This window comes from Panicum hallii, chromosome 3 (assembly GCF_002211085.1).
Source record: "Panicum hallii strain FIL2 chromosome 3, PHallii_v3.1, whole genome shotgun sequence".
Lineage (NCBI taxonomy): Eukaryota > Viridiplantae > Streptophyta > Magnoliopsida > Poales > Poaceae > Panicum > Panicum hallii.
In genome coordinates, this window is record NC_038044.1 from 21,327,966 (window position 1) to 21,351,727 (window position 23,762).

The 23,762-nt window shown below is 44.9% G+C and overlaps 3 protein-coding genes across 3 annotated transcripts; 2 read left to right on the forward strand and 1 right to left on the reverse strand.

Annotated features, from left to right (window-relative positions):
* Positions 1 to 2,267: 2,267 nt before the first annotated feature.
* Positions 2,268 to 5,294, reverse strand: LOC112884168 (elongation factor 1-alpha). The gene is made up of 3 exons (XM_025949523.1): positions 5,156 to 5,294; positions 4,155 to 4,639; positions 2,268 to 3,398 (listed from the first exon to the last, which is right to left on the reverse strand). Exons 2-3 carry the CDS (start codon positions 4,614 to 4,616, stop codon positions 2,517 to 2,519), a joined length of 1,344 nt encoding a protein of 447 aa, XP_025805308.1. The 5' UTR covers positions 4,617 to 4,639; positions 5,156 to 5,294; the 3' UTR covers positions 2,268 to 2,516.
* A 3,303-nt stretch (positions 5,295 to 8,597) lies between these two features.
* LOC112883862 (vesicle-associated protein 2-2-like) lies at positions 8,598 to 12,646 on the forward strand. Its single transcript, XM_025949116.1, has 8 exons — positions 8,598 to 8,785; positions 9,633 to 9,703; positions 9,900 to 9,981; positions 10,184 to 10,299; positions 10,388 to 10,891; positions 11,087 to 11,149; positions 11,258 to 11,335; positions 12,232 to 12,646. Exons 1-8 carry the CDS (start codon positions 8,731 to 8,733, stop codon positions 12,349 to 12,351), a joined length of 1,089 nt encoding a protein of 362 aa, XP_025804901.1. The 5' UTR covers positions 8,598 to 8,730; the 3' UTR covers positions 12,352 to 12,646.
* A 624-nt stretch (positions 12,647 to 13,270) lies between these two features.
* Positions 13,271 to 14,510, forward strand: LOC112887602 (enolase-phosphatase E1-like). The gene is made up of 2 exons (XM_025953827.1): positions 13,271 to 14,048; positions 14,181 to 14,510. Exons 1-2 carry the CDS (start codon positions 13,382 to 13,384, stop codon positions 14,348 to 14,350), a joined length of 837 nt encoding a protein of 278 aa, XP_025809612.1. The 5' UTR covers positions 13,271 to 13,381; the 3' UTR covers positions 14,351 to 14,510.
* The last annotated feature ends 9,252 nt before the right edge of the window (positions 14,511 to 23,762 follow it).

Genomic DNA, 23,762 nt, shown 5'->3' on the forward strand with positions numbered 1-23,762 from the left:
CATCTTCTTCAATATACTCGCAAAGAGCAGGTTGAGGCCGCTCTATAGCGGCTTGGGACCATCTCGGTTGATCTTTTAAACATTTACTTTGCTTCTCTGGATGCAGATTATGCCAGAGATCAAACAACGAATCCTAGCCCAAAAGATGGATTAAAGAAGCATGTTTTTTTTTGAAACATAGATTGCCGGACTTGTACTAATTAATAGAGAAGAGTTACAGACGGCCTAGGCCCAAAGCAAAAAACAAAAGATGTACAGCCGATATATACAAAGGATTACTCCTCTCTCTCTCTGATGGCCCCCAAATGTTTGGCTCCCGCCAAAACCCAGCATCGTGCCTCCTCTTTGATTTTACGGACTAGCAGGTCTTGGGGCAGGAAATTTTTGTTGAAAAACTCTTGCGTTCCGCTCTTTGGATCCATATATGTCGATTTGCTGTGTATTTTTATGGCAGTATATACGGTACGGATTTAAAATGCTCATGTTCAACATTATAGGCAACACCAAAATCAGACCTGATTCATAGTATTTTGTATCCGTTGCATCATTCTCCTGTCAATTTAACACAAGATCGAACCTTGTTTTGCTAGATGCCACATTGGTTATTTCCAAGGCTCAGTTACATGCAGACTTCAACTATACATACTACTAGATCATTTGGATCGCGTACAAAGACCGCTGAGTATACAGAGCAATTCAGTCCGATTGAAGGCAGCATAGACTTCAAAGCATAATAATCTGGAAGATATGAACTTAGCGTAGTTCAATTGGTTGGGTTAATTGCGATGAATTAGTTGTCCACTTGTGCTTAAGTTTGTGACGGACAATTTTTCTTTTAGTGTAGGCATATGGCCTGTTGACAGCATGGTGGAGTTTGTAGTGACTTCGTCGATCTCAATGTCTGCCTATACAATGGCAAATCTCTTGGCGATGTTCATATGGATGAGTATGCATGCGTATATGTAAGCATCTTTGAGTATGTGTGTTCCGAAAAACCCTTCTATTCTTGATGAGGAACAAATTGCCACGAAAAATAATGTTTTTCTGTCTTTTCTTTCATTTCAGAAATGCTTTCTCCGTTAGCTATTAGCTTCGTGCCACCTCTTTGTTCTCTGATGATGCAAGCAAGGAGAACGACTGACTAATTTAATTGAAAAATTATGATGAAGTAGCTGTGTTATTTTACCTCCAATTTTGAAGAGTGGTTGATATTTGTTTCCAAGCTGTAGGGTTCTCTTTTGTACACAAGGTACCATTGCCTTGTCGGTAAAAGACAGGCATACCAATATCGAATAAAAACTATAAACAATTACCAACTTTTAGTATGTTCGTTTTCCACGACACTACAGAAGTCAGAGACAGCCATCCAGGGCTGATGTATTTTATTTTTTTCAAGGTAATGCTATTAAGCCTCCGGAGAACAACTTGGACTACCAAGATGGAAGTAGGAATATTGAGATTAAAGTACTTAAAAATGTATCGGAACAGATCATGAGATTGTCATCCACAATCAACTTGGGAACATGTTTAGTAGGCTGTGACATGTAGACTGAACCGCTGCATCATTGGTTAGCACACCACCCTTCAAAGGCAATAAGATCACTAAGAAACACTTCAAACAAACAAACCAACAAATAAGAAATAGCCATACAGTTCCTATATCCAACTATCATGGTGCATGCACTTGTGACAAGGGTTGAGGCACATCAAAATTGTAATCAGCGCATTTGCCAAGTAGCTCAGTGTAGTACATTTCGAAGAACGGATTCATGGCCGTCCAAGGGCCGGCCGCGTGCTCCACGTACCTCGACGGGCGTGTAGAGGCCGCGCGCCTGGAAGGAGTGGTCGACGGCGTCGTTGGGCCCGCCCTGCTGCGCCGCCGCGGCCCCCTTGGCTCTCTGCGTGCGGGCAGCGCACGAGGGGAGAGCTACGCCCGAGCGGCCGTCGTGCATCCGCGCCCCCGCCCACCCACAGCAGGCCATGGCCAGTTCAGAGACTGGGACGGGATCGCGGTCGCACCGCGTCGCGAGCGGCCACCGGTCGGGATCTCTCACCAACGTCGTGATGATCTTCCTGGGTTGGGTGGGTAACTAGGGCGACGTCAACTGAAACTGAAAGCAGACAACGCTTCCCAAACCCCAATCCATAAAAGAGCAAACACTAGTAAGAAAACTATACCTTCAATTCCAGGAAGGCTTTAGAAACCACAGGCACAACACAAATGCAAATCAGAAGAGCGAACAATAAAAAGATAATACGAAACAAAATGCATAAAGATAACTAGACGTCTCCTGACAATACGTTTAGCGACTCCCAAAAGGGTACACCATAGGTCTTAGAGCATTCAAGTTTCACCGAAGCTGAAATAACAACACAGTACCTAGAATACAAATGGCACCCAGCAGACCTTAAAAGTTCACACGATATAGCAGCAATGACCGCAGACAAAACTTATGGGATAATGAAAAGGTATCTAGGTATCGCAAAAGCAGACGCAGGAGAAACCACTAGGCACATCATTTCTTCTTGGCAGCTGCCTTGGTCACCTTGGCGCCGGTAGGGTCCTTCTTCTCCACACTCTTGATAACTCCAACAGCAACCGTTTGCCTCATGTCACGGACAGCGAAGCGACCAAGAGGAGGGTACTCGGAGAAGGTCTCCACCACCATGGGCTTCGTGGGAACCATCTTGACCATACCAGCATCACCATTCTTGAGGAACTTGGGCTCCTTCTCAAGCTCCTTACCAGATCGCCTGTCGATCTTGGTAACAAGCTCAGCAAACTTGACAGCGATGTGGGAGGTGTGGCAGTCCAGCACTGGGGCGTAGCCGTTGCCAATCTGTCCAGGGTGGTTCATGATGATGACCTGGGAGGTGAAGCTGGCAGCCTCCTTGGCAGGGTCATCCTTGGAGTTGGAGGCCACATACCCACGCTTCAGATCCTTCACAGCAACGTTCTTCACGTTGAAGCCAACATTGTCACCAGGAAGGGCCTCCTGGAGAGCCTCGTGGTGCATCTCCACAGACTTCACCTCAGTAGTCAGACCGCTGGGACCGAAGGTAACAACCATACCAGGCTTGATGATACCGGTCTCAACACGGCCAACGGGGACAGTTCCAATACCACCAATCTTGTACACATCCTGAAGGGGGAGACGCAGGGGCTTGTCCGAAGGCCTCTTGGGCTCGTTGATCTGGTCAAGAGCCTCAAGCAGGGTTGGGCCCTTGTACCAGTCAAGGTTGGTGGACCTCTCAATCATGTTGTCACCCTCAAAACCAGAGATGGGGACGAAGGCGATCTTGTCAGGGTTGTACCCGACCTTCTTGAGGTAGGAGGAGACTTCCTTCACAATTTCATCATAACGGGCCTTGGAGTACTTGGGAGTGGTGGCATCCATCTACAAAGAAAATAGCAACATAACATTCATTAGCTTAATGGAAGAGATAGCATGAACAGCAAAGGACAGTATATACGCGAGGGCATCACATTAATTAAAAGTAACTAGAACACTGCACTTCTTTACTGAATAAAGTTGTTTCAAGTGGCATCTCAACTGTAACAAACAATTATGAATAGATAGATAATCATATATCACGTGTGTATCAAAGTTAGCAAGTGCAGGCTGTGAGCCAGTAACAACTATAACAAATATAAAGCAAGTACAAATAATGACCTCATCAGGTGTGTCACAAATCCTATTACTAAAACAAAGCACAGTAAGTGACAATATCAATCATATAATGACAGTTAAACGATGCAACACATGTGCTTGAATTCTGTATGCATTACATGTATTCCAATAACTTCAGCACATTACTCAAAACAGTTGATCAAGAAACTTATACCAAAATTATCCAAAAAAATATCTCCCAGAACATATATCAGATAATGCAATTCAATGTCCATGAACTGCTACTATTCATAAATGTGTAGGAAACAGATGGTTAATCAAAATAAGCATTAGCACATATGACATACTACTATACTTTCAGTACAGTACACACATACTACAATTCTAGCATAGCCATGGAAATATAAAGGAGTATCCTCACCACTGAGAATGCAAAAGGAATAAAGCTGGATTGCAGACATGTGTATTTCAGAGCATCTCGGATCATAAACAAGAGTGAGACAGGAATTTCTGGAATTATACCTTGTTGCAGCAGCAGATCATCTGCTTCACTCCAAGAGTGAAAGCAAGGAGAGCATGCTCACGGGTCTGGCCATCCTTGGAGATACCAGCCTCAAAACCACCAGTGGTGGAGTCAATGATAAGTACAGCACAGTCAGCCTGGGAGGTACCCGTGATCATGTTCTTGATGAAGTCACGGTGACCAGGGGCATCAATGACAGTGCAGTAGTACTTGGTGGTCTCGAACTTCCACAGGGCAATATCAATGGTGATACCTCTCTCACGCTCGGCCTTGAGCTTGTCGAGCACCCACGCGTACTTGAAGGACCTCTTGTTCATCTCCGCGGCCTCCTTCTCGAACCTCTCGATCACACGCTTGTCGATGCCTCCAAGCTTGTAGATCAGGTGGCCGGTGGTGGTCGACTTGCCGGAGTCGACGTGGCCAATGACCACGATGTTGATGTGGGACTTCTCCTTACCCATGGCTGCGTGTGAAGCTTAAACCGCTGCACCAGATGAATCAGTTGTTAGGAATATTAGTATCAGCAAGTATCAGCACCGAATCTAAAAGGCAGTATAATATAACAAACACTTGAAAGCAGCAAACAAAACAATTTCACAGACCAGATCGGAAACTAGATGAAACAAGGATGTTGCAACTACATAAACATCAACTACACAGCCGGATACTCAGCAGCAGCCTCCTAAATATAAAGGAATCACAGCAACCCGAAACTCTAAACATCCGATCCACAAGTATAATTAACAAATCAACCTACAGTATCCAAGTAGCTACCCGGATCCAGATGAATCCAACCATAGGAATCAAATCCTCGAATAATCAAAGCAAGCAAAACCCACAAACCCTACAGAATCGGAGATGCGAGTATCAACAAACCAGTCACTACCAGACCGCCAAATCGCCACTAGCGCGAGGAGGCGACACGAGCCAACATGGATCCCGTTCGCGACAGCTTCGGGTAGCACAGATCAAGCGAGAAGGGGGCAGGAAGGAACGGCACCTGAGGAAGCGAAGGAGGCTGCGTCGGGAGGAGGAGGCGCAGGTGACGGCGGGTCCGCTACTCGCCCCTCGCGTCGCTGGTCGTGCTCTCCCGGTTTGTGGCGGCTGCGTCTGGGGATTGGGGGCCGGGGACGGGATGGAGCTAGGTTTTAAGGAAGTGTACTAGGGCACCGGAATGGGCTATTGGGCCAGAAAGTCATCCGATGGGCCAAAAATGAGCAAACACAGCACACTGCTCGAATTTTTTTCTTTTTTTTTTGAAAATAATTCATATATTCTTTTGCCCAAACAACGAAATGAGATTGTGCGCTTTCATGGTTTCTCATAATCTTAATATTGTTTGGTGATATCCAACACGCTGAATATACACTGCAAACTCAGTCATTTCCCTGATGGATTGATAAGCATGGTGACTCTTATTTCCTTTTATCTACGGTTTGTACTCCTATGCTCCAGCATCAATTGGAATGGGACGGGCAACAAGATGTAAGGGAGAATCTCTCATCTTCGAAAAAAGATCATGTGGGAGAAAAACATCCACATCCAGCTCGGCCAAGGCTGGCCATTGTGTTTGTTTGTTTGTTTGTTTTAGTTGAGGATTTGAGGCCACATATCCCTGATGGAGATAAGGCTGGATACATCTGCGATTGCATTGTCTATCTGATGATAGAGTCAAGATAGACCTCAACCCTCGTGTTGCAAAGTTGCAAGTATGATCTATCATCAACCTTTGGTTTGCAATAAGATAAGAATATAATGACACTTAAGAAGTCCTTATATGGTTCTCTATATCCTCTCCCATCAAAATGAATCAGTTCTCGGTATCAGTAGCCTGTGAAGCTGCTATTCTAGCATTTGAGGCTATTCCAAACCAAAATGAATTTCTTGCCTAAAATGAATTCGTTTTTTAGAAAAATGCTAGATAATTTGTTGGGTTTAATTGGGTATCTTGAAACCTGACCTATCAACAGTATGCTCCTGTTAAGGTGGTATCGTGTTTCCATGAGTAAGAAGAACTCACAAGTCTTTTCCAATTTACTCTTTTTCAGATGGGATAACTTGATAAGAAGATTTTTTTGAAAGAAATGATAGTTAAGTGGTAGCTTGATTACCTTCCACATGTATGTTTCAATTGTCTTTTTAGCATTTTGTCATTGCATAAGGACGTGATTCAGACTACCTTCTGTTAGATGGTGGAAGGTGGAAGTAGTTGATGCAGCTACTGCAATCACATGTGCATGACTTTTTTTGTTCTTTAGAAGTGATACACTTGCATGTGTGTTCACTGTTCAGGATGTTATCCAGGATTGAAGGAACATTCACGGATAGGACGGGTTAAATCTGTGCAGATCCATACATGCTTATATTATCTGATTTTCCAATGATTAATTTCTTCTAATTTCTCCATATAGATTGGATCCATCATAACTTCTGCTCCATTACATCTTGTGCATGGAAAATGTTTGATATATGGACTAAGACTACTTCCACAGTCTGCATCACTTGAACTATTTAAATATGATAAACAAGATAACCTTGCAAATTCTGCTTGAGCTGCTGATGGGATGATCAAACAAAACAGTGATCAGGGTGCAATGCTCTCAGGTCTCTGTGTCGCAGCCTCGCAGGGGCCGATAAAGCATTCTTGACAGGTGCAATGCTCTCAGGTTTTAAGGTGGAACTTGTAATGACTGTCGATCTCAATGTTTGCTAATACAATGGCAAGTCTTTTTTCTTCGAAAGGAAGGCAAGAGATTTGTCTAATTTTTATTAGACGGAAAGAGAAAGAACAACGACAAGAAAACCTTTAAAATTACAACCATACTCACTCCAACTACGCACCACCTCCACGCAGAAAAAAAACCCACCACACAAGCAGCGTAAGCAGCAAATCGAAGAAAAACCACAACGCAAAAGAGACACACCAATATATGAGGCTGGAGTAAAACTGTTGACTACTTCTGTCGCCTGCTGAAACTATTGTACCTCTTCCTCTTCCTTGATTAGATAAGCTATCTCTGCCACGATCTTTTCTTCCTGCCTGAATACCCTTGTGTTGCGCTCCTTCCAAATGTTCCACAAAAAATAAACAACGAGACCGTCAAAAAAGAATTTGCTATCTTTTGCAGCCCTCGCTCGATATTTCTTCCATCATCTATAGATAAAACTCACGGAACTGCTGGTCGGCAGTTGGTGTAAATTTAGTTTTTATCATAAGTCAAACTCCTTTTTAACTCTAAGCAAGTTTATAGAAAAATACAGCAGGATGCCCACAACGGATTATCCTCAACAGCAGATACTGATCATATTCTTACTGAGCTACCTGCACTAATTCCCTAGAGATTCACTTTCTCAGCATCTGTTACACAGAAGAGCCTAACCCGGAGGTCTTATTTCAAGTGAATGGAGACATGGAGTAACTGTTTTTTTTCCTTTGAAAGCAAAGCTTACATTCCAAAACCTGTGGCTTCACCTTGTGACTAGCAATCATAGTGGTCTTTTGATCATATTTTCACATGACAGTGTAGACATTACGCCTTCTAAGAGGCCACGTGTAAATCGATGAGTAAGATCACCAAACACCATATTGTTGTCACACCATTGCACCTTTTGCTATCAATGGATAGTCATGATCTTTGTCTTTCCAGGCTATTTCACTGTGAAGGCCAAATAAATTGACGTTTGACTTTACTTACAGAAACTTAAATAGAAGTACCAAGAAAGTAAGTATGGTTAAGGTTTTCACACTGGTTTTTGTCCATTTATATTTCCATATTCCTCTAATCCTCTTTATAAAAAAAGGTAGACTAGGTATGAACACACATGTTCAGGATACATTGATGCAATAACAGCGTGTCAAGATCGATATTTATCCTAACGTCCTACGCTCTATGGTTCAATCGATACTTGTGTATATTAATTTTAAAGCACTGTGATTCTAGGTGGAGGATCTTATGTGACCCACAAAATTCGTACAATAATATAGGATCTCAATCATGTAACGTAACATGATAAATGAACATGCATGATACTTTACGAATTTTAAGCAACTCAAATTCAAATTATGGTTGAATAGTTTAAAATCGAGCTGAAGTAAGACGTTGATACGAATGAGTGGACTCAGATTATGAAATTCAATACAATAAATCTACCGAAACCAAAACTGTAAAGTCCTGTTAAACCTTTATTGAAATAAGGTAGATTTGTCTATGATTCTACGATGTGATATCCGATCATCACATCTCCTTCCTGAGTCCCCGACAAACCCTGCACCGTGTGCCCGGCGGCGGACGAGTGCGGTTTCGGCCGCCGAAATCCCGAAACGGCCGGGCGACTCGCTCGCCTCGAGTTTTTGCCTCCTTGGAGACTCTGAGTGGAGGCGGAGTGGCGTCCCCGTCCCGTCCCAGTCAGCCCGTGTCCACCCTTTTCTCCGAGGCAAGCACGACAAGCGCCCGCCCGCCCGCCGTCCCGCACGCACAACCATCCACCCCCAGGCCGAGGGCCGAGCGCCCGAGCGCCGGTGCGATCTCTCCCCGCCCGCCCTCTCCCGCTCGCGCGGCCTGGCCGGCGGCCGCGATGGGCAGCGAGGACGTGCTCGTCGAGATCCACCCCCGCGAGCTCCGCTTCCTCTGTACGTGCCCCCTCTCGCCTGCCCCTGACCCCTCCTCTCCGCTCCGCTCCAGCCCAATAGGGGCTCGAGTTCGGTCGCCATGATCCGTCCCTCGGTCCCTGGGCTGATCCGCCTGATGCATTGGCCTCTCCGATCGCGGGCGGGTTGCTTGTTACCTGGCGACGCGTAATTTTTTTTTCCGGTTCATTCGTCCGCGCGCTGCTGCCGCTTGGGTCGGGATGTCGGATGGGGTTTTGCGGATGGGTTCGCCAGCCCGTGCGTTTCGCGGGGAGGGTTTAACTGGTCATGAATGCGATTGCCATTCGAAACTTAGATTGTGCGAAATTTCTTCCCACATTCTGAATCGATCTGTTGACGATTTCTCTGGGCTCGCTCTCTTACTTGAAATTTTGCTTTGCTGCTGCTGTTGTTGTACTGTCACAACCGTGAACCGATTTTTTTGGTACAGATAGCTGATTTTGCGGCGTTCAGCTTGTACTTGCGAGTCGCGACGTACTGACATTCTAGGGAAAATATATTATACTGTTTTTTACTCTCAATCGCGTGAGGTTTGTGCGAACAAATTTAGGGACCAACCGTGGCGTTCTTAGCCTGATTTGTACTTGCAGTCGGATTCGTCCATTTTCCATTCCGAAATTTCCTTGGAAGGTCTGTGCATTCTGGTGGTGCTAGTGCTAATAGGTAGTTGGGATGTGGACAAATGTTAGCTCCTAGGCTGTCAAAAGTGTCAATGGCTCGCAAGTTCGGTGTGTGAGGATGCGAGATGCTATCTCCTTGCTCTTTATGCACAAATTGTTATTGAGTCTACCATCTCCAGAAATTTACCTGATTTTCACTTGTTTATCAGTTGAGGTGAAGAAGCAGAGTTCATGTTGTGTCCATCTTGTGAACAAGTCAGATCAATATGTTGCATTCAAGGTTTGTCTCCAATTTTACGTCATGAATTATGGTTCATGTTTTGTTCTGTGAAGTATTTTTCTCATACTGTATATTGTCTGACTTCACGCTTTGTGTCTTTTTTCCTTTAGAAGAAACAATTTAAGACCTCATGTTTCATGATTCACATTTATTTCATTTGCTCTTTTGATAATTTTGGTATTTGAATATGTAATAGGTTAAAACAACTTCTCCAAAAAGATATTGTGTTCGACCAAATGTAGGAGTTATTCTTCCATTGGCATCATGTGATTTCACAGGTAAATGTTGTCTTTACTGGCTACTGATGAAATTGGTGTTTTGGCATATTCATAATTGATTGCAATAGATTGTTGTGCAAGTTAGATGGCCTCTTTTCCTTGATGACATGGCTCATGGCTGGATTTAGCTTTTTCAGCGAAGTGAATTTTTCTTCCTTATTTATGTTATTTTATTTGACTTTGTTGTTTATATAAAATGTAGTTACTATGCAAGCGGTAAAGAATGCTCCACCAGATCTGCAAATAAAAGACAAGTTTCTTGTGCAGACCACAGTTGTTCCATTTGGTACAGCTGATGAAGACATTGTTCCTGCTTTTGTAAGTACGCAGCAATTTATGCTTGGCTTATGTGATGTTGCTTTGCATCTTTCTCTCAATTTTTAGTTTGATTGAGTCTTCATTGTAGTTCTCCAAAGAATCCGACCGATATATTGAGGAGAAGAAGTTGAAAGTTGTCCTTGTCAGCATGACTCAGCCTCAAGTAGAGCAACTCATCAATGGAGTTTCCCATGCCAAGGAAACAGTTGGGGTTCCTGTGACAGAGGAAATACTAGATAATGTGAATGAAGCGCCTGTTGTGGTGAATGAAGTTTCTCATCCCCTGAAAGCAAAATTTCCCCCATTAAGAGGAAGTCCTGCTACTTTCAGTGAAACTTCCGCCCCTGTAAAAGAATGCCCTACTGTTCTGCAAGATTTTCTAGTCCCATCAAATCAATCTTCATTTACTTTGTCGGAATCTGCTCCCAATCTGCAAGAAACCTCTGCTATCTCTGTAGAATCTCAATTTGCTTCAACAGGAACAAGTGCGGACCTGAAATCTCCACCATTGGAATATACTCCTGCTCCAAGTGAAGTTCCATCATTAAGTGATATAGAATCTACCAATACTGATAATATTCATATATCTCATGTAAGCGTCTTTTCAAGTATTGTGCATGCTCTGCTAATTCTGTTTAGCTTATTCCATGTCCATTACCATAAATTGCATTACTATACTTTGTATTGGTGATGAATATTAAATACAGGCACATGGTTAGCAAACAACAGTTCTGATGTGTTTACTTCACAGTCTACTTTTTAACTTTATTTGTTACCCCTTTATCAGGTAACCGAAGATGTCCACACTTTACAAATGCAACTTAACAATCTTGGAGTAAAACTTGAAGAGGTAAGGAATATACAGTGCCAAATATTTGAGTTTGATTGTTTGAATATTGAATCCCTCAAGAGATTCCTTCTCTCAAATGCTATAATGTTGTATCATCCTCTTCTGTAGGCGGAAACTTTGATCATAAAATTGATGGAACAGACCAGAACTACCATCCAAGAGCGGGATAAATTGCGGAAAGAGATGGTAAAATTTTATTGCATTGATGATATAAACCATCTTGCAGTAACTTTCTTATGTGCCCTTGTTCCGTTGTTCGTGATAACTGAAGCTTGAAAGAACAATTATAAGCTCTCCATATACATGTTTGAATTTGGCGAAGGGCTACCATTCTTTTCATCCATATGCCCATTTTAGTCAAGTGAAGTCACCTGGCGCAGAACTCTGTCAAATACATCCATGGCATATAGTACCAAGTCTGCATGTGGTCTACTGGTCTTCTAGCTTACCATAGCAAAATCCCTATCAATGTGCTGGGACGTTTGCCTGTTTCCACCAGAGGAAAGCACATCTTATTCTAACTTCTTAACTACCAAAACATGTAGTTCCGTTGCTGACATTCTAATACTTTGGAATAGTGGTCCCAATTTACAAGCCCAAACAAATGGCTATTCCTGGCATGTTAAGTTGTTAACATCTTATTTTGTATTGAATGGTGACGGGTGGCATCTGACTAAATTAGCAGGCTACAAACCGTAGGGTTTATTGATACTCATATAGGTTGTGCTTGCATTTAGGTTAAATATATATCCATTTTTCCTAATTTATAAATTTAAACATTTCTTTCTTTCAAATATCCTTATCATTTAATATTCCTAACTATGCCCCCATCTAATAATTATCCCAAACTATGTATGCTTTTGAAGTATCAGTGTGATAATTCACGACCATGAGCCCGTAAATGCATATGGAAATTGCTTTTATTGCCCCTTACGATATCCAGTTGCTTCCTGCATATTGTTTGACACTTCGATCATGTACATGCTACAATAGCTTATCACTTACTAAACATTGTAACTGGTTTTGTTCCCAAGACAACTTTTTCCTGGATTCATCTCTAACGTTTTGCATCTCTCAAATAGATATTCTTGAAAAGGGCGGGCGCTGCACAGGTTCAGTCCAACACTGGTTTCCCCCTGCTTTTCGTCGTCTACATGGCAGTTGTTGGCATGTCGCTCGGTTACCTTCTGCACCTAGTATGAGAATGGAGTATCAGAGATGAAGCGCCTGGGCCGGGCTTTGCTGATCTTTCTTGGAGCGGCCGAGTTTGAGAAGTTACTAGGGTACTTAATCAGAGAGAAACTACCGTAGCGTCATGATCGTCACATTAGTTTGTGGATTTCAATATACACCTCAGGGTGACAATTACTGGAGCGTATAGAAATAGAACAGTGTAATTTTACTTTGTATATAACTCAAAGGTTTTGCCTGAAGACTATCCAGGAGACCATATACTTTGTGTTCTCCTTTCTGAATTAGCTAGCATATGCGGCCCTAGATGATACAGGCCCCCCTTGGTTCTTGATTTCTTGTCAAAAATTTAGAAAGAAAGAAAACTACCAGAAGTTTTTTTAGATAAAGGAAAAAATGTTCCGGCCAAGAAAACTACCAGAAGTTTGTGGAACCAGTCAAATAGTCATTTAAGATTTGGTGATGACCGGTTGCTGTTTGTACTTCTATAAATCTTCGCGCTATGATGTTGCTGTGGCAGTACAACCTTGCCATTGTCTAAACATGTACTTCCAAAATCGGATGGTCTGTTGCCGGCCGCTCAAGTTCCCGGGCGACGAATGAAGCCCACCCACCAAACGACGAGTTGGTTGCTGGCAGCGGCCGCTAAAGAAACCGCATTCCGGCGGCCGGCTCGCCGGCAGACGGAGTATCTGAGGGAGAAAATTGGGATGGGGGCGGCACGTCACGCAACGATGCGTTGATGCGGTGCCTGCCAACCTCTTCTAGCTTGTCCATCGACCGTGACTTCCCAAACCTGTCGTGCCCACGCGTCAGGGTTGACTTTTCCATGCGTGAGAGCGTGCCGGTTCCATGCATGCGGGCACGTCGGCCCGGGTGCTTATAAAACAGGTCGTCCCGCCGCGGCGTCTCTTTGCCTCCGATCCTTCAAGCTCGCCCGACGACTCCTCTCCCCCGTCCGTTCCCTCTCCGGTCGCTCTCTCTCCCTACCGCTCCTCCTCCTCCTCCCCGTCTCGCCGGCGTCGCCAGCGCCGGCCGGCCATGGGTTGCGGTGGCTCCAAGGACGCCGTGGCCACCGGCAACACCACCGCCAGCGGCGCCGCCGGCAAGCTCCTCCGGAGGAAGTCCTCCGTCTCCACCGGCCAAGGCCACACCTCCTCCTCGTCCTCCGGAAGCACCGCCGTCGCCGTCAAAGACGTCGTGAAGGAGCCGGCCGCCGGCGACGGCGAGGCTAACAAGGCGACCGGTGTCGTCGAGGCGGCTTCCGCCGAGAAGCCCGCGCCCGCGGCCGTCGAAGAGAAGAAAGGGAATGACGACTCCGTGAGGGAGCGGGCCGCCGGCGAGGCAAAGGCGGTGGACATCTTGGTGATCTCCCCCGAGGAGCCCGCCGCCGCTGCCACCGTCGGGGGGAAGAAGGAACCCAAGAAGGATGGTGAGGTGGCCAAGAAGGATGTCGCCGTCGACGTCGCTGTCGCGGCTGCTGCTGTTTCGACGACGGCGGCCGAGGTAGCCGCGGCGCCGGCCCCCGTAGCGGAGCAAGCCGAGAAGGTGGAGGATGAGGAGCAGCTGCCGGCGTCCACCATGGCCGAGGAGGCGCCGGTGGAGGCGGCGGATACGGTCGAAGAGGAGAAGAAGGTGGAGAAGGCTGAGGAGAGCAAACCCGAAGAGGAGGAGAAGGCGACGTCTCCTGCTCCGACCAAGGAGGATGGTGAGTAAAATCAGATTTTACACATCTAATCTCAATAACTAGCTGTTAAATATTATTCGTGATTCTTGCCGATCGGCGATCACAATTCACGAAAACAACTAAACTGATGGCGGCAAGTGTTTGTTTTTGCAGGGGAACCATCAGCCGGGAAGCAGAACACCATGGAGGCCAAACCGGTCGAGGAGGACAAGGCGGAGGATGCGGCTGTCGTCCCAGTGCCGTCGGTGGAGGAGGAGAAGAAGAACAACGCCAACGACGAACACACCGCCGCCGCCGCGGCAAGCGAACCGCCGGCCAACTAATGAAGTATTGATTAGGAGGAGGAGGAGAAGAGACGGCGTGCAACGAGTGCATCATCGATCGATCAAACAAGCAAATTAAACGACATGTTCTTGTTGTTGAATTCTGTTTGTAATGCGTCCGTTGCGCTACGTGGAATCAACATATATGGTTATGCATGCTCGATCGATCAATCAATCCATTCTCGCGATGTCTATGGCGTAGTAGTATTAAACCGTGCTTGAGTACATGGTTTACAAATTACAACTAACCCATCCTTGGCGTCGTCGTCGCGTTCGACTGCAGGATCATACGGTTCTGCACTCCATCAGGGCATCAGGTAGTCAAATGCAGGCCAGATCACGAACGGCTCTGCTCTTTTGCTTTTTTTTTTTTTTGATAATCTGCTCTTTTGCTTCTGCTACCTTTGTGCGTAGCAGATCGATTTTCATGCACGAAGAACTCGCACATTGCGGCCCAGTTCTTGAAACGGCCCATCGGGCTATTTAGATGCTCCTGGTCCTGGCCCAGCTATTTTCCCAATATCTTCCTTCTTTGTGTTGGGCTACCCCTCCACATGGAGGATGACTCGAAGCCCACAAGTCTAGAGCTATGTACACTGTTGATTGGTTGCTTGAGTCCATAGTTGAGATTAGCACTGTTGATGGGTTGCTTGAGTCCATAGTTGAGATTAGCACTGTTGATTGGTTGCTTAATTCCATAGTTGAGATATGCTCAAAAAAAAAAATTCCATAGTTGAGATTACTCCTTGAGTGGAAGTAGCAAGCAAAGAAACCTCTAACCTCCACTTTCTAAGGTCTGGACGTCACTTGGGGAGAGTGAGAGGGCAAGACACACGCACCACAATTCGAAAGAAGAGAAGAAAAAGAAGACTTATAATACTTCTACTTGATCATTTAGTTTGAGAAGAATGAGAGGGTTCCGTCAGTTCGAGTGACTGCAGTTCCAGCATAGAGCGGTTTCGATAGATGATTAATTTGGGTGGTACGATGGTGTCCGATTAAACTAAAACATTGCCACCAGTTATATTACTCGTAGGTACATATGCCTACCTATGGTGAACTTATAGTTTGTAAGATAAAGAACTGATTACTGAAGGGGACATCTTACGTGACTTCTTTTTAAACAGTTGTCATAACTCACAAGAGATGGATATGGTTGTCGTTGGTGATGCCAAGTTTGGTCCTCTAAAAGTTATATAGATGACTAATCCTAACCATTTGTTGATCACCGTGCAATCTTGTAACGGACTGGTTGGTCTCGTGGTTTTTTCTTCTCACCTTGAGTAAGTTTTCCTATCTCTGTGCGGGTGATTATTATTATTCTTTCATTGTATATTTGTTGGCACATATTCTTCTCAATATTTATCACAAGATAAGGATTTAATTGGTGCATTGCTAATTGCTACTGCCCTTTATTCCAACACTTTCCTTTTCCTTGCATACACGTGTCCGGCTCACCTTGTTGATAATTTTCTTTCACGATGAATAGGTTGACATTATACTAAACTTGGAAAGTATATCCTCTTTTGCAGAAAAAGAAGAAATCAAAGCCACGTTATCTTCTACTTTTCTGGTGCCCTCTGTCATTTCGTCACTCCACAAATGTGCCCCGCGGATCGAAGCGCCAAAGGTTGGAATTATCCTTCCCCTTGATCAAGTGGGACCGTGAGATCGTTGTTAATTTAGTTGGTGGTTGCCCTTTATATAATAAGTACCTACCAAGAACAATGGCGTTTGTATGCCTTTTATTTTCACATGAATTTCATGTATGTGATGGTTGGTCCAACCATACCAACGAGGATCCTAATCTTAGATTGGGGCATAACCCAGCACCTCTGAACCACATAAAGGTTCATCTAAATACTCTCGAATCCCACCAGCAGAGCAGTCACCGCACTTGGATTGCCTGATGAAAGAATAGTGAATATATCAATAGCAAAGGATCGTACGTAGAGACCATGCGAATCCATCTGTTTCCCTAGAGCGAAACCCTAGGAAAATGGTCGAAAAATCCTAAGGAATTTTTCTAGAAAATTTGGTAAGACTTCTAGGGAAATTTTGACGGGAAATGAGGATTGATCTATAGTTTTGATGGAAAACCCCCGAACGGTGCCGACTCCTCACCGGCCCCGCACCGCCGACCGCGCTCCACTGGCCACGAGCGCGCCACCGTGCTCCGCAGTTCCGTGCTCGCTCCGCCGCCGGCGCCTAGCGGGCCTCGCACCACCGCCATGCTCCGTTGGCTCCACGCCTCCTGCGCCAGGGTTGGGCACCGCGAGCGGAGGGCCTGACACGCCGCTGCTGCCCACCGCGTCACAGCTGCCCGGCCGAGCGCCGCTGCTCTGCCGCGCCGCATTGCAGCTGCCCAGCTGAGCGCCGCCGCTCCGTCCCACCACGCCACGCGCTGCTGCCCGCCGGCGTGAGAGAGAGGAGTGAGGGGACAAGATTGAATGCAGAGTGGGGTCGATGTAATATTTTCCTAGAAAACGATATTTTTCTAGGGAAAGATCCAATATTTTTCTAGGAACCGAGTTAGATTCTTAGGGAAATCGATGTTTCCCTGCACTTTATAGATAAACCCTACGGAAACAGTTTTTCCCTAGGAAACTTTGAATAACCCTAGGGAAACATGTGGATTTCAGTAGTGATGACTGTTGGCACTACTGCTAATCCCGTAAACAAACTCACGTAGAGGAAGATGTAACCCGTAAAATTTATAAAAGAACTAAGCTCTAAAACCTGAAGCCTCACTTTAGTATTGTCACAGTCATAATCACCGTTGATGGAGAATGGACGAACACTCATTTTCCAACAAAAACAGAACCATAGATATGAGAAAGTCTACATTTTTTTAGATAAAGAAATAATAAATATCCGGACCTCTATAAGCATATCCAACCATTATGAAAAAAAGGCAGCACACATTATATGTGAAACCAAACAAGACAGTCAGATTAAAAACAAAGCCTATTACTAAACCACCACCTATTTTTCATAAAGATTTCTATAGCTGTAGATTCCAACGCTTGACAAGCCCAGGAAAAAAGTATCACGATCTTCCTCCTTTCTGAAGTAGAGTCCAAGACCTGATCTATGAGAAAACCTATGTAGAGAAATGATCCTAGAACACTCATAAAGTTGAGAAAATTTATATAGAGAAATGATCCTAGAACACTCATAAAGTTGATAGATACAGAAGAGAAATATTTGGGTTCCTGCACCTTCTCACCGTAGGCGAGAGCACCGGCAGTAGGTGAGGGGGATTGTCGGTGTTTTACCGCCATGCCTACCAAGGGATACCCCTGAGGTGGTGAGTGTGTAGGTAGGGTGTCGCCGAGATTAGGAACTCGAAGGTGTAAGGAACACAAGGTTTAGACCCTGTTTCGATTAAAATCAGATTCTCGATGGAAAAAAGCGAGAATCCTGCCAAATGCCTCGATTCTAAGTTCGATTTTTTCCACCATCGCTACTCTGGGAATCCGAAATACAACTAGGGGACGCCTTTTTCTAGTCGGGACCCTTTCCCTTGATTCTCAGGAAAGCGAACGCATTTCCTCCGGATACCCCTCCCTCAGCTCCCCACCCCGTGCTCATCACGACCTCTCCCTCGGTCCTCTCGACACCTCGCTCTCCTCTCATCTCCCCTCCCCATCTCCAGACGTGTCGCCCCTCTTCCCCTGGCTCGACGCCCGGCCAGCGCCCCTCTCTACACCGGCCACCGCCCCTCCCCATCGCCTGGTCGTCGCCCCTCCTCCCCAGGGTCGCCACCGAGCAGGGGCACACCATCGAGCCCTCATCCCCAGTCGCGAGATTCGGCCTCAGAGGTGTTCCTCCTTAGATCCAGCCGGATTGAACTTGCTGCAGGTGCTTCAAGGTGATTTTTCTTCCTCCTCATATATGAGTGCACCCATTTGATTTGATTTTGGTATGTGAATGTACACCGTGTACACAATTTTTACCCCGGATGATAAGCAACCGTTCACCCTTCTGTGTTTATGTAAACTGGGACAAGCTCCTGCACTGATCTGTTACTCTTGACTCCTGAGTGGTGATGTTTCCACAATATGTTTGATGTATTATAGTGGGACCAAACCAAACAATAATAGGTGATAGCAATGTTTCAGAATCGCTGCTCATCATTAAGGATTTGAATGCTCTGCATGTAGGTCTTGGGGTCAATAATGTATACATGTCTGTAGAAAATTTAGTCCTACATGCAATAAATTGTGATAATGTTAACCCTATATTTTGAGTACGATGGAAAAAGGAGTGAAGGTTGTGGTGAAATGGGATTCATTTGCTGCCAAAACTTTTAATGATATTTGTGTGGAAGAAGTTCTCGCCCACAATAGGCCCCAACATTGTTTGAACAACACTAGGTATGCAAATCATGTACGTAAGTTTTTTGAACGTACCAAGAGACCTTACAATGAAGGGCAAATGAAGAATAGGTGGGATGCACTTAAAAGAAGGTATACCCAATGGAAGACATTGAACACGAGAGCTACCGGCTTGGGTAGGGATCCTATGACAGGGTGTATCATGGCAGATGACAAATGGTGGAAAGATCAAAATGATGTGAGTATACATTGCAGATTTTCAGTTTTTGAAATACAAAAAAGTTACCAGTTTCAATTTACAAGGTTATTACCTTTCCTTTTCAGGCTATGCCCGGTTGTATATGCTTTAGGGGTGCACCACTTGAGCATGAGGAGAAAATGCGGATTATGTTTGAAGCTGTTATTGTTACAAATGAAACATCATTTGTTCCTTCAAATGGAGAAGGTTGTGGCCAAGAAGATGGTGGTGGTCAGAATAACAGTGAGTTAGAGAGGGAAGGGCAGGTCCCTACTCCCCCAAATGTCACTCCAACTTTAGGCAAGAGGCTAGCTCCATTATCCCCCAGGGAAAGAAGAAGAAGACCTTTAGGGATTAGTGTATGAAGCGTTTAGTGGATGCATATGAGAAAAAAGCTGAAAGTAGCAATCATTCAGCCACCTCAAATGTTGTTGATAGTGTTAGGGAGGAAATTGGTAACATGCTGGATCAAGTGATCAAGGATGGGGCTGAAGAAGGCAGTGATGAACATTACTACACCACACAAGTTCTTATAAAGAAAGAGTACCGTGATGTGTTCATTACTTTAAAGACATCAAATGTGAGGTTAAATTGGCTAAGGAGGGCATGAGAAGATAGTAAGAAGCACTAGTGTGTTTGTTTGAGACATTTGATCTCTATTTGCTGTTTGCTTGAGACTTTTTATTCCTATTTGTTGTTTGCTTGAGACATAATAACTTGCCTGTGTTATATGCTTGAGAGATAATAATTTCCCTTTGTATGGTTGACATAATAATATTATATGTTGTATGTGTGGTATATGATTCATGTATTTAATTTTTTTGTAATAGATGAGTGACTCAGATGATGATTTCCTGGTGGCGTATTTGGCTTTGGAGTGCATGGGTTCTGGATCAACTGGTAGGAAGGCACCAATTCCTGATAATATTCCTATTATGACTGGGATCCAATGGGTTGAGCTAACTCTAGCGGATCCAGTTGAGTGCTATAATATGTTCAGAATATCAAGGTCAGTTTTTCTACATCTCCATGACACATTGGTATAGAATTATGGGTTGAAATCAAGTCAAAAAATGTGTACGAAGGAAGTATTAGCCATATTTTTGTGGATGTGTGGTGGTCCTCAATCATTTAGGCAAGTTAGGAATAGGTTCAAACACTCATTGGAAACAATTAGTAGAAAGGTCGATGAAGTTGTAAATGCTATTATGGGACTAGCTTTTCATAATATTAGGCCAAAGGATCCACAGTTTGGAACAATTCACCCTAAGTTGCAAGAAGCAAGGTTTGGCCTCATTTCAAAGATTGTATTGGTGCCATCGATGGCACGCATATAGAAGTCACTGTTCCAGCATCTGAACAACCAAAATATATTGGTAGGCATGGGTATACTTCACAAAATGTCATGGCTGTTTGTGACTTTGATATGAGATTTACATTTGTTGTCACTGGCTGGCCTGGGTCCGTAAATGACACTCGAGTATTTTTGGATACTCTACTCACATACCAGAACCAATTCCCAAAGCCTCCCAATAGAAAGTATTATCTTGTAGACTCTGGATATCCTAATAGAAAAGGGTATCTTGCACCTTATAAGGGACAAAAGTACCATGTTTCGGAGTGGCAACATCACCAACCAGTGGGAGAAAAAGAAATGTTTAATCAAGCACATTCATCACTTAGAAATGTGATTGAACGTTCATTGTTGAAGATGAAGTGGCGTATCTTGTTGCACTTGCCTAGCTATCCTATTACCAAACAAGCAAAAATTATAGTTGCATGCATGGCTCTTCACAATTTTGTTAGAGAAAATACCAATGAAGACCCAGATTTCAACTCCGATGTGCAAGATGATGCTACCGGTGTGTTATCACCGTAATTTAGGCGGGCCAGAAAGGTGGGCCGTGGAGCAAGATGGGTTTGAAGGATGGTTATAGTGGGCTTGCGAATCGGACCTTATGCAGGTGTTCTGGGCCAAGGTTGGCCGTGTATCTAGATAGGTATGCATGTTTAAATAATTTAGATAGAGATAGTTAAGATTTGTGTCGTGTTTTGTTAGGATTGGTTAAGAGGAAAGTCTACGGATTATAAATATGTATCTTGGGTAAATAATAAAAGGAGAATCAATCATTCACCAACAACTCTCGGCGCATCGCCACCCCTGTTTTAGGGTTTCTTGCGTAAGCGCCGTGCGGCCCCGATGACGCCCATGATCGGGGCAGCATCATTCTTACTTATTTACTTTTCGTGTTTCTCGTTCTGAAGTGTTGTAGATGGCGAGTAACACCAGTTTTGGTGTTTATAGAGTAGCATCGGCTTTTTCATGCGTTAATTGTGCTCTGCTTGTTACGTGTAAACGTCTGGCTGCCCATGTACTCTATCTCGGGTATAAGGGCATTGCCTTGCTTCGTACTTGTTTAGTAGATCCAATCTGTTATGGTTAGTCTTCGTCAATCGAGAGTTTAGTTTAATATCTGCATGATTAGGCTCTTCAAACGGATTGAATGTTCCGGCAGTAGTCTGGGTGTTTTACAACAGCTTGAAAAGGGATTGTTCCGAGAATCGGCTTTTGGTTGGTTTTTAGGCCTCTGTTTAGGTTGTTGTTTTGTTACCTTCAGCATCTGTTAGGCTCAGTTACATGTAGGATGTTCCGATTATGTGGTGAAATCTTTAATCGTCGTAGATTGGATTAGCTTAACGATTACAGAGCAAGATTTATATTACCATCGGACATATTTGCTTTATTTTATAGATTTGATCCAGTACTGAACACAATCGGCTCTTTACAGCCGATACCGGGAAACATCCGATGAGCCGATCACGGCTCGGACTAACGTTTACACGTGTCTGTGTATGCAGGAAACTAACACATAACACCTTCCTGATCAGGTACAAGATCAGGTGGCACGCCTAGCAACCCAGATGCCAAGATGTGCGCCGAATTTCGGGCCGTTGACTGAGGGACTGGGGCCCACCAGCAGTCCCGGGAGCCTCCCGGCTCCTTGTGTTGCCTGTCGCTGCTCGCCGGCGGGTTTTGACCGACAACACATTCTGGCACGCCCAGTGGGACCATCGTCGCCATCTTCATCGACTTCATCATCTTCTTCGACTCCATCGACTGCTGTTGACGGGATGGCGAGGGATGAACCGATCACCTATGAGGAGCTGCCTGCTGAACATAAGCAGAGATATGATGAGATTAAGGCTCAATTCAAAGCTGATCTCATCGGCTCTTTCGAGAGGACCTGCCACCATGGCATCAAGTGGAAGGGGTTTTCACCCGAAGGCGCCCTTGATGGAGTGGATCTGTCCACCCCATCGGAGGACCGTACCAGAGCTTTACGGCAAGAAGTAAACTACGCGGTGGCCCACTCGCTACACTGACACTCTGAAAGCTTGGTTAACGCTTTCGAGCGTGTTGCCCTGCGTGTGGTTCAGGAAATTATGAAGCATCAATACTCTCCAACGGGACCTACTTTGGGGAGTCACAAGGGGGAATTGCCATTCCAAGCTAGGCTACCACTACCTTATGCGCTTGCGGCTGCGGAGTCACATGGCTCTCCGGCCTACGTGGTTTACAAGGTGGGAGGTGATCCCGTGGATCACCAATTCTTCAGCGAGCCGTCCAAGGAGATCCCGCATGGATATATGTGTGCTTATGTACTGGACAGCAGTAATCCGGTACATTCAGTACAGAGGGCAGCTGGAGGAGTTCCTGGAACGGATGCAGATAAATAAGCGTGGCTAACAGCCTATGCCACCGGGCCGAGTCACGATAGTGCGCACTCGGCCCCAGGATCACAGAGGCGGAACAGATTAGTGCCATTCTGAGGGATCAGTTTGGTATTCTACCAAAGAGGAGGGCAATCAGCTATGCTAAGCCATATCCCAGTGATTATGACTTAATTCCCCTACCGCCTAAGTATCGGCTTCCTGAATTCACTAAATTCAGTGGAACAGAAGGATCTAGTTCTATTGAACATGTGAGCCGATACTTAGCGCAATTAGGGATGATCTTGGTTTTGGATCCCTTGCGAGTAAGGTTTTTCTCGCAATCTCTCATAGGGCCAGCTTTCAGGTGGTATACATCATTAGGCCCTGATTCGATTCGCACTTGGAAGCAGCTTGAGGAGCAATTCCATATTCACTATCATTCGGAAGCTGCGGAAGTAGGAATTGCCGACTTGGCGCAAGTACGGCAGAAGCGCAGGGAAACTGTGGTGGAATATGTTCGACACTTCAGAGAAGTAAAGAACTGATGTTACTCGACACGGATTTCAGAAAAGGAGCCAGTCGAGTTGGCATCTTTGGGATTACTAAAGTTGATCAGGGATCTGGCTTTCCAATTGGAGTTTACCTCTTTGGCGCATTTGGTGCAAAAGCTAACAACGCATGAGCAGCGCCACCTAGAGCTATATCAAGATAAGTTCAAGCATCAAGTGGCATTGGTCGACACAGAGGAAGCTGAAGACTCTAGGGATGAGCAGGAGGTGGCAGTTGCAGAATGGACTCGGGGGGCAAGCCCCGTGCCCTGTAAATGGGTGAAACAGAAAGGGCCTGTGAAGGGCTTCGACTTTGACGTAGACAAAGTTGAATAGATATTCGATCTGTTATTAAAGGAAAAACAGTTGAAGTTTCCTGAAGGTTATAAGCCTCCTATAACGCAAGAACTGAAAGGAGATCATATTGCAAGTGGCATGACTCTTTCACCCACAGCACGAGCGACTGCAAGGAACTCCGTCGGCAGATCCAATCGGCTATCGAGCAGGGCCGATTGATCTTGGGCCAAACTGCTATGAAGGTCGATACCCAACCTTTCCTGAGTGTAAACATG

Excerpts from the sequence above, each read along its gene's own strand:
- LOC112884168 (XM_025949523.1), bottom strand. The coding sequence starts at position 4,616 with ATGGGTAAGGAGAAGTCCCACATCAACATCGTGGTCATTGGCCACGTC. Across the intron at positions 3,399-4,154 it reads TGATCTGCTGCTGCAACAAG|ATGGATGCCACCACTCCCAA; the intron begins GTATAATTCCAG and ends TTTTCTTTGTAG.
- LOC112883862 (XM_025949116.1), top strand. The coding sequence starts at position 8,731 with ATGGGCAGCGAGGACGTGCTCGTCGAGATCCACCCCCGCGAGCTCCGC. Across the intron at positions 10,300-10,387 it reads AAGACATTGTTCCTGCTTTT|TTCTCCAAAGAATCCGACCG; the intron begins GTAAGTACGCAG and ends TCTTCATTGTAG. Across the intron at positions 11,150-11,257 it reads TTGGAGTAAAACTTGAAGAG|GCGGAAACTTTGATCATAAA; the intron begins GTAAGGAATATA and ends CCTCTTCTGTAG.
- LOC112887602 (XM_025953827.1), top strand. The coding sequence starts at position 13,382 with ATGGGTTGCGGTGGCTCCAAGGACGCCGTGGCCACCGGCAACACCACC. Across the intron at positions 14,049-14,180 it reads TGCTCCGACCAAGGAGGATG|GGGAACCATCAGCCGGGAAG; the intron begins GTGAGTAAAATC and ends TTGTTTTTGCAG.